A 10,487-nucleotide genomic window follows, 5' to 3' on the forward strand; every position below is an offset into this window, starting at 1 on the left:
CCTTAGGACATACAAATTATTTTCTAGTAAAGCTGAACATATCTCAACACCATCTTTCAGAATAAACACTTTATTAACTAAAAAATTAAGAGTGTATTTACGTTATAGCAAGGACTTTACAGAAATTAAGTTCATCTTTAACTTGGGAACAACATATACATCATTCACAATGATAAATCTATTATGTAAAGACAATCGGAGGCCTCCCACTACCACAACTAAGACGACGTGTTTGGTGCCTACTCGCATTCTTATCTCACTATCCTCAAGCTACCGCCAGGATCTAATCCCTGAAAAGAAGAACAAACATGGTTAGTGGCCCCAGAGTCTATAATCCAGGCAGATTTATCATTCTCCACTAAACAAGTCTCCAAAACCAGTAAATCACATTTATGTTGTTTGGCCTTGGCCTTTTTTTTCTTCCTCTCCTTTAACCGGCATGGGCAGTTCCGCTTCCAGTGCCTATCCTGGTTGTAGTGGAAACATTTTCCTTTTTCAATCGGTGCTGGTCGCCTACCCCGCTGAGCGGCAGGTTGTGGGTTAGCTGGTGCCTTCCCCTTCCCTTTACTACCCTTCTTCTTCTTCCACTTGTTAGTGCCGGAAGAAGAAGGTACAGACTTAGTTCCTGTGGTCGAACCTCAGAGGAACTTTTTAGATGATGAAGCAACATTTGCCTCATCAACTATCCTCTCCTTGCTTTTCAGTAAGGATTGAAACGTCTGCAACTTGTTGAGAAGAGTTATAAGGGTGTAATCAACCCCGTTCAGAACAGTGTTACTTACGAAGTATAGGAAGCTTTCTGGCAATGTCTCTAGAATAATGCTAACCTGGCTGCCTTCATCGATGCGAGCCCCATTCGTCTCTGCCACATTAAAATGGATCATCATGTGCAGAACATGTTCTTGAATAGATGCACCCTCCTTCATTTTGGAGTTAAAGATGCATTTTAGAGCGTCATGCTTGAGCTGCCCAGATGGTTGTCCGAATATTCCCTTCAGGGACTCCATGATCTCACGTGCAGTGACCATGGGTTCATGCTTCTTGGCCAAGATGTCATTTAGGTTGGCCAAGATATACGCTCAGGCCTTCTCGTTCACCCGTGTCCATCGCTCATATGTATCTCGAATGTTTCGAGCAGCAGTAAGAGGTGGAATAGAAGGACATTCCTTCATAAGGATGAATCAAAGGTCATCGATGATAAGTATTTTGTTTATCGAGTTCTTCCAACTAGCATATTTGTCGCCAGTTAGTTTGTCAGTAGTTAAAAGAGATAAAGTAGTAGTTGCCATAATTTAAAAGTTGCTGAAAAACAAGAACAAACTTAATGAGTCTACTTGTATTACCACTTTTAAGACCAATTTTAGGTTTTAGCAAAATAGTTCTATTGTACCCTAAGTGAAAAGACATCTATTTTGCAATGATGCCCTAGCGAGGCAGAACAAAAGTCACCATTGGGGTGATCAAGTGTCCCTTCACTGGGATGAGACATTCTCAACCATTAGATAGAAACAACTCTTGTAACTAACTCTAACAGTCACCATTGTTTGGTCCAAAATTTGTTAACAACCTTAACAATTCCGCGTAAGTGTAACCCCTCATTTTAGGCCCTAGAGTCCCACCTTAATGTGCCCACCATAGGGAAAAAGCAAATTAGGACAAGAGACTAAAGCAACTTTATCCTTTTCAGGAGATCAAATAAAGAGTTGTGCAAATACTGCCATTCTTTAGGGGGACACTCCCAGGGTGCCTCGAGGTGATGCACAAAAATGTTATCCAACCTAATGAAAGAGACCATGAGATATGTTGTCACACGTTCCACTCCCACTTACTATGAACATTCTCTCCATTCACCTTGGTATTGACCTACCCAAACACCATCCTTTAGGGGGACACTCCTAGGGTGCCACGAGACCGAGGATAGATCTCATGGTGTGAACTTTTAGGTAGAAACGTATAGAGGTTCAAGTGAAATATCATATATCCCAAGTACCTCCCATTGAATGTTCTACCTACGGTTTCATTAACTTAGACAATTCGACTACTGACTTTATCTAAGTGTGAGTTTAATTTGCTAAAAAACAAATCTTGCTTTTGATAATTAAACAAGTTCGAATCAAGTCTTATTTAACACTTTAACAGACTATCATCGAATTTGCATGCATGCAACAAATCTATCTAATTCACCTTTACAGGTAGGTTCCCAAGTAGGGGTGTTCCATTTCCGTCAGCTTAAATACCCCAACCTAGCCAAAACCCGCCTTAGACAAAAAGTCCCTTATAGATAGATTTGGTACATATTTAATCTTTTATTAGTCAATTCAATCCTATTAAACCGATTAAAAAATTAAAATTACGTTTCTAATCTCATTAGAACCGTGATCTTAGGTCTATCTCAAACAAATTTTAAAACTCTTTTAAAACATGATTAAACCTAAGTTTGCATGCATGTCTTTCTTATTGATTTTAGTTCTAATATCTATTATAACACTTATAAAAAGAAACAACTAAAACCATCCACATTGCTAAGCTAGACTAGGCATTTATAACTTTTATAAATTAACTTAAGTGTCATGCTTCATGCAATGTTCATTCATTACTATATATAACTCTTATATAACTTGTAATGAACCAAGCATACATACTTTCATACACCCTTATACCATAACACTTATAATATAAAGATGATGCATAGATATGCTTAATGTATGCATATATTATAACTCTTATGTTATATCATGCATGTGCATGCTTTAAAGTAATTCAACCATGCAAGCTACTATATTATAACTCTTATAATATAAAGATGATTCATGAATAAATGCATAACCTACAGTGACTTTTAAAACTATATGGCATACTTTATAACATATAATCAAACATACATCACATGTACATTCATAAAAAAATAAATGGACCAGGATAATTAGCCTAAAAAACTGGAAAAGAAAAGCTATCTATTACAAAAACCATCGAGTCAATCGGTTCAAATAGGTGAACCTGGTCTTGAATTGCCCGGGCGAGCCTTGAACCTTGATCGTATAACAACTCCTTGTGATCCTCAAGTAACGCTGAACAAGTATAAACGATTGTGTAGCATGGATCGAGTGCCTATAACTATGCGATGAAGCATGGAAGCCACGTGATCGTGCAATGCACATCATGTAATGCATGCCTAAATGATCAAGTAGATAACAACTATGTGATGAAGCATGATTGTCCAAACGATCGTGGAGCAAGTGTCAAGTATTGTATACCAAGTGATCGAGTAGCCAGTGACTATGCGATGAGCATGCTGGCTACTCAATCGTTTAGTGCGCTCGCCTACCATGCGTTGAGTATCATATTCTCAACGGTCATTTACCTCAGCATATACGCGGTCAAGTAGCCAACACAACACGACCGAGTAAACTCTTTACTCGATCGCGTAGCATTAGCCATGTGATTGTTTAACAAATACTACACGATCGAGTAGAACTTTTCTACACGATCGCATGGCAAATCTAAATGATTGTTTAGCTCGGGCTACACGATACGACCAACCCTTGGTCTTCTTCCTCGATGAGAATGACATCTCCATGCATTGAAGCTTCATCATGAATGACTCTTACAGACTCAAACACTTTTAATACAGACTCGATAGTAAAGTGATTATGCCCAAAAACACAGGGGTCCTTACAAATTAACTTGAAAAGTAAAGAAAGCTTTAACAAACAGAGGCAATCATCCCGAAACATCCATCAATTCATATCCACAACTATATCTAACGTTTAAATGCATTGTAGACCACAGAAAACCCACCAAGACTGCAAGTGTTATTCAATGCATCATTGAAATGTGGAATATCAGAACAACCTGGCTCTGATACCAATTGAAGGAACTCGTACAAAGAGAACCAATGAGCAGAAGCAGATTGTTCCAAATCCCATTGTGAAAGAACATACACATTTACAATCAAACAACAACAGTTATGCATAAACTTTTAAATTACAACATGTTTCAAGAAGAAAATACAAGAGATCGAGTGAACATACCCTTGAAGAACCTTTTCTTCTCGTACTTCCTTGTTCCAACAACACGAATGCTCAATAACATGAATGTAATACCTCTAGAATAACCTTGAACACAATTGAGTAACACTCGACCCTCGAACAACAAGTAGACACTACCATGAGGCTACCTCGGTATTCTCGGTGTGAGAATCAAAGAGTTATGGGCTCCGTGTGGATTTGGTAGAGGGAAGAAGGAATTGAACGATCGTGTAGACGATCGAGTAAGTGGGAGAAGACAAGAGTCTATCGTACTAAATTGGGTAGCAGCGAGCAACTATTGTATAATATACTCCTTTCAATCATTTACTCTCTCAAAGCTATCGTGTAGCTTTTGGTTTAATGCACGTTCGATTATGAAAAAATGAAAACGATTTTCATTTTATCCATTAGGAGAAAAAATCGAAACCAATTTTCTCATAATTGATTTAATTATAAATAAATATTATATTCATAACCTATCACATCTCATGCAATATATAAACATAGTTCTTTTTCTCCTTTATGGTATTTAATATTAATTCCTCCAATTAATGTATCTAATACATCAAATCAATTATATCACATATAATTGAAGCAATTTAATTATATCATATATAATCAAATTCCCTCTTGTTAATTTGAACACTTCAAACTAACCTAAAAACTGATTCTCAACATGAATCCATTGAGCTACCAAGGGGACCTTATGAACCTATAGCTTGAAGATCCAACAGTACGTGAATAACCGACTAAACTCTTTAATCACGATATCCACCATCCGTCAATTGCTAGGAATTCCACTAAAGACCGACAGCTGCACTCTTCGCGCTACATGTCACACCACTTCCCAGATTACCCTTTTATTCTGGAAGAGGATATGAACGTGGTAGTTACTAGCCCTGCTACCAACACTCACCTCCTAATCTAAATACTAACCTATTCATCTGATTAATAATATATATAAACAGCTAACCTCTCCTAAGGTTCTACAAAGATGACATAAATACATGCATACAGCCAAGACATTACTTTTATAGGAAAAAAAAATTCATAGGTGGCCCAAACATTCCTACAGAAGCCCCAGTCTCTCACAAAACATGTGTACATAAATAGATCATCAACCTAAGTCTTTTAATAAGCCGAGTCTTTCGGTGGCAAGCAGTAGAAGGATCAACCTTGAGGAAACTGACCGCTACCTGAAAAGGGAAAACATAGAAATTTTGTGAGCTAAAAGCTCAGTGAGTGACTATAGAATCGTAAAGCAACAAGCATAGCATCACTATAAACATGTAAATATGCCAATGAGTAAACTCAAGCAAATGTCTCTACATGTAGCTGTAAACCATTCTCAGACAACATTATTATTCCTAGTTGAGAACGAGCCTAAACGCACTAGCTCCCAAATGTTTATTACTAACCAAGAGACCCATACTTCGGTCTCTCATCCATAACTGCCTACGTGCACGTGGCCACACTAAGTACCATCATATTTTAGGTACTTCGGCTCAGATACCTTCTCAAATTTGTCCTTCAGTATCGAGCTACTATGATACCTTTTCATATGTCCTTTAGTATCAAATTGGCCAGATACCTTCTCAAATGTCCTTCGGTATCAAATTGGCCAGGTACCTTCTCAAATTTCCTTCGGTGCCTAATTGGTTAGATACCTTCTCAACTTCCTTTGGTGCCAAATGTGTATTTTGTAACATCAAATTAAGTTTCATTGCCTAGTATTTACACAAGAGCTGTTCCATTGTCACTCATTTACATAAGAACTCATTCTCTCATAACCTTCCTTTTGGAAGCATATATCAAAATTAAAACATAGCTTTTGTAATGGTTACACGGCATACCTTGGCCTGTGCTACACACATACAAGCCAAGAAACATGCATTAAGTTATTCTCCAACCATTTGTTGCTTGAGGAAGTATAAATACATCATTAATGTCATTGTGCTTTACTTGATCATATATGCATGAGTATTAGAAATCTTAAGTTTACTTAGTCACTCAGAGTTCGTCATGCTCTTATTGGTTTATACGCTTCCCCTAGCTCTTCTTGGCCTGAAAAGATATAATTCTCGATTAAACTACTTAGAATTCCTAATAAAATACCTCAAATAATTCATTCATTAAAGGAACTTCCATCAGTACAGACAGCTTTACTAGCGAGATCCCCCTGAGCGATGCTAGCAAGATCCCCCTGAGCGATGCTAGCGAGATCTCCTTGAGCGATGCTAGCGAGATCCTCTAGAGCAATGCTAGTAAGATCCTCTAGAGCGATGCCAGTGAGATCCTCTAGAGCAATACCAGCGAGATCCTCTAGAGCAAGATTAAGCTTTTCCTGTGAAATTCTTAGCGATACTTACCTCAATTCCTAGCGAGATTTCCCCCTAGAGCGAGATCCTCCTTTCAAAATCAGTGATATTTCCTTTATAAGCGAGATCCTCATGCCCAAATCTCGCTATAATTCTCCACGATGAACTGCTTGTTTGTTCTTCACAACTAGCTGTCTGCTTATGCACCAATCCCCTATTATAACTTCAAAAATTCATAACTCAAAATCCAGAGCTCTTTTCAAGAAACTTCCTTCTAAAAACTTGTTTAGTTTTGAGCTAACTTATTTACCTTAAAATTTCAGCCTAGAATTCCTTATAATTTGGCTTGGAACTTCCAAATATCACTTTGGGCTCTGATTAATCCGTGGTTCTGCCTCTTCTGCAAATTCTCCACTTTTGTTCTTCTCCTCTTGCAATCTTCCTCCAGCAGGACAACCTTGAAAACTAGATTCTCCTAGCTTTCAAATTGCATTGAATTCGCTAGATTTTCTCTTGTCAATTGTCGAAACCATGATTTTGAATTTTCACTTCTCCTTTTAATCTTTTTGTCGCTTCCTGAATTTAAGGAGTAGATTGCCACATCACCCCTCACTTAGTGCCTCCAGCCAGACTAATGATTTAGTTTCTTCATTAAATATATTTTCCTTCCCTTCCTTCATAATCCCTATAAACAACATGAATTTCTACTTAAAAAATGTGTAATATAACATCCTTTTGGCTAAACATGCTTATCTAAGGAACCTAAGTTTGGGATTTACAATCATCTCCCCCTTAAAAGAAATTTCGTCCTCGAAATTTACCTGATATGTCATTTGAAAAGTTGAGGGTATCTATTCCTCATTTGCTCTTCAGGTTCCCAGGTTGCTTCCTCGATCCCATGATTACGCCATAACATCTTCACCAAAGGAATCGTCTTATTTCTGAGTACTTGATCTTTCCTATCCAAAATCTCGATGGCCTCTTCCTCGTAAGATAAATATTCTTTGAGTTGTACCAGTTGTGTTGCTAGTATGTGCATAGGATCAAGCACGTATTTCCTTAGCATCGACACATGAAATACGTTGTGAATACGAGCTAGCTCTATCGGCAACTGCAACCTATAAGCTACTGGACCAACTCGTTCCACAATTTCATATGGTCCGATGTATCGTGGACTTAACTTCCCTTTCCTCCCAAACTGAAGAATTCCTTTCCATAGAGATAGCCAGAGAAATACCCGTTCTCCAACTTCAAATTCTAGTTCTCTTCTTCGTTTATCGGCATAGCTCTTCTGTCTATCTCGAGCCGCTTTAAGATTATCCCTGATAAGTTTCACATTCTCTGTTATTTGTTGAACTGATTCTGGACCCAGTAATTGTCGTTCTCCGACTTCGTTCCAGCATACTGAAGTCCTGCAAGGTCAGCCGTACAATGCTTCATAGAGAGCCATTCCGATACTAGAATGGTAGCTATTGTTGTAGGAAAATTCAATCAACGGTAGGAGTGTATCCCAACTTCCTTTGAATTGTAGTACACAAGCTCTTAGCATGTCTTCCAGTGTCTATATAGTTCTTTCCGACTGTCCATCTGTTTACAGATGAAAAGCCGTACTAAAATGAAATTTAGTGCCCATAGCCTTCTATAAACTAGGCCAAAATTTTGAAGTGAACTTCGAGTCCCGATCCGACACTATCGACACTGGAGCTTCATATTGACTGATTATCCTATCCACATAAATCTTAGCTAGACGGTCTAGTGTAAAAGTTACTTTTACTAGTATGAACTTGACCGTCTTAGTTACTCTATCAACTATTACCCAAATGGCATCAAATCCTGAGGGTGTCTTAGGCAAACCAAATAGAAAGTCCATTGTCACATGTTCCCACTTCCACTCAGGCACTAGAAGTGGATTGAGTAATCCTGCTGGTCTTTGTCTCTCAGGTTTTACTTGTTGACAGATTATACATCGGTCCACGTATTCTACTATGTCTCTCTTCATCCCAGGCCACCAGTAAGATTTCCTCAAAGTTCTATACATCTTAGTGCTACCTGGATGAATGGCATAAGCGAAACTATGTGCTTCCTCTAGAATGGCTTGTTTAAGCTGTAGCTTATTAGGCACACACATTCTCCTCTCCTTTTCTAGTACACTGTCTGTTCTCAGTTGAAAGTCAACCCTGATGCCCTTACTTACATCATCAGCAATCTTCTGAAAATCAGGGTCTTCCAACTGATCCCGCTTAAGGTTTTCTACTAAGGTTGGCCTTATCTGAAAAGTAGGTATCATTCCTCGTGACGGTTTCACTGATAAGGCAGTTATGGAGTTCCTGAACTCCTACAATAGCATTCCTTTTATTGAAACAATATTGGCCTTGGGTCCCGAGGATTTCCTACTTAGTGCATCTGCCACAACATTAGCCTTACCAGGGTGGTACTTGATGGAACAGTTGTAATCTTTAATCAATTCAATCCATCTTCGTTGTCTTAGGTTCAATTCCTTTTGATCAAAGATATATTTTAAGATTTTGTGATCTGTAAATATCTTGCAGCGCTTTCCAAATAGGTAATATCTCCACAACTTCAGAGCCAAAACAACTGCTGCCAACTCCAGATCATGCGTGGGATAAATGCCCTCGTGTTTCTTAAGTTGACGAGCGGCATATGCAATCACCTTTCCATCCTGCATCAACACACATCCCAATCCTTGTCGGAATGCATCACAATAAATCTCAAATTCCTTACCTGGAATAGGCAAGGTAAGCACTGATGCTGATACTAGTCTCCGTTTCAGCTCCTGGAAACTATGTTCACACTTCAACGACCATTCAAACCTTACGCCTTTCTTGGTCAGGTTTGTCAACGGAAGGGTTATCTTAGAGAAACCTTCCATGAACCTCCAATAATAACTTGCCAACCCTAGGAAACTACGTATTTCTGAAATGGTTGTGGGTCGTTCCCAATTAACTATTGCTTCCGTCTTCTGAGTATCTACACTAATGCCCTCTGCTGAAACAACATGCCTAAGAAATACTACCCGATCTAACCAAAATTCACATTTACTGAATTTACCATACAACTGCTTATCTCACATTGTCTGCAATACTATCCTCAGGTGGGTAATATGATCCTCCCTACTACCAGAATACACCAGTATATCATCAATGAATACTATCACGAACTGGTCCAAGTAGGGATGAAATATTCTGTTCATGAGATCCATGAATACCGCAGGGGCATTTGTCAATCCAAAAGGCATTACCAGGAATTCATAATGTCCATATCTCATTCTAAATGCGTTTTTAGGAATATCGACTTCTCTCACTTTCAGTTGATAATAACCCGATCTCAGGTTTATCTTTGAAAACACTGTGGCACCTCTTAACTGATCAAACAAATCATCAATGCGTGGTAACGAATATTTATTCTTAATCGTTACCTTATTTAGCTGCCTATAGTCGATACACAATCTAAGTATACTGTCTTTCTTCCTCACAAACAATACCGAAGCTCCCCAAGGCGATACACTAGGTCGAATGTATCCCTTGTCAATTAACTCTTGCAGTTGAACCTTTAATTCTTTCAACTTAGTCGGCGCCATTCTATACGATGCCTGCGATATGGAAGTTGTCCCTGAAACTAAGTCAATAGTAAACTCCACCTCCCTGTCGGGTGGTAATCTCGATAGTTCTTCAGGAAATACATCCTGAAATTCATTTACCACTGGGACATCTTCTGGGTTCAGCTTTTTCCCTTAAGCAACCATCATATAAGCCAGATAGGCTTTACATCCCTTGCTCAATAGCTTCTGAGCTTTCACTGTCGATATCAAATTCCCCACGACTAATCGTTTGCTTCCTGTCAGCATTGCATCTTGGCCATTTGATTTTCTGAGCACTACCTCCTTCTTGTAACAGTCTATTGAAGCATGATACTTACTTAGAAAATCCATCCCCAAGATAGCATCAAACTCCAACAATTCTAAAGGAAGTAAGTCAGCATAGAAGTTCTGACCATTGATCAGTATCTTACAATGATTATAGCATCTATCTACTACTATCACATCTCCCAAAGGGGTAGAGATAAATAACTCTTCAGGCATAGGTTCAACCAGCCTATCTATACTAGGTGCATACATACTAGA

At 38.6% G+C, this 10,487-nt stretch overlaps 2 protein-coding genes across 2 annotated transcripts; both read right to left on the reverse strand.

Annotated features, from left to right (window-relative positions):
* Window positions 1-638: 638 nt before the first annotated feature.
* On the reverse strand, window positions 639-1,007 carry LOC150033831 (uncharacterized). The gene has a single exon (XM_090317087.1). It carries the CDS (start codon window positions 1,005-1,007, stop codon window positions 639-641), a length of 369 nt encoding a protein of 122 aa, XP_090173213.1.
* A 6,168-nt stretch (window positions 1,008-7,175) lies between these two features.
* Window positions 7,176-8,633, reverse strand: LOC150033832 (uncharacterized). Its single transcript, XM_090317088.1, has 3 exons — window positions 8,131-8,633; window positions 7,683-7,758; window positions 7,176-7,544 (listed from the first exon to the last, which is right to left on the reverse strand). Exons 1-3 carry the CDS (start codon window positions 8,631-8,633, stop codon window positions 7,176-7,178), a joined length of 948 nt encoding a protein of 315 aa, XP_090173214.1.
* Between the last annotated feature and the right edge of the window lie 1,854 nt (window positions 8,634-10,487).

This window comes from Benincasa hispida, chromosome 9 (genome assembly GCF_027475165.1).
Source record: "Benincasa hispida cultivar pf3 chromosome 9, pf3_genome.v1.1, whole genome shotgun sequence".
Lineage (NCBI taxonomy): Eukaryota > Viridiplantae > Streptophyta > Magnoliopsida > Cucurbitales > Cucurbitaceae > Benincasa > Benincasa hispida.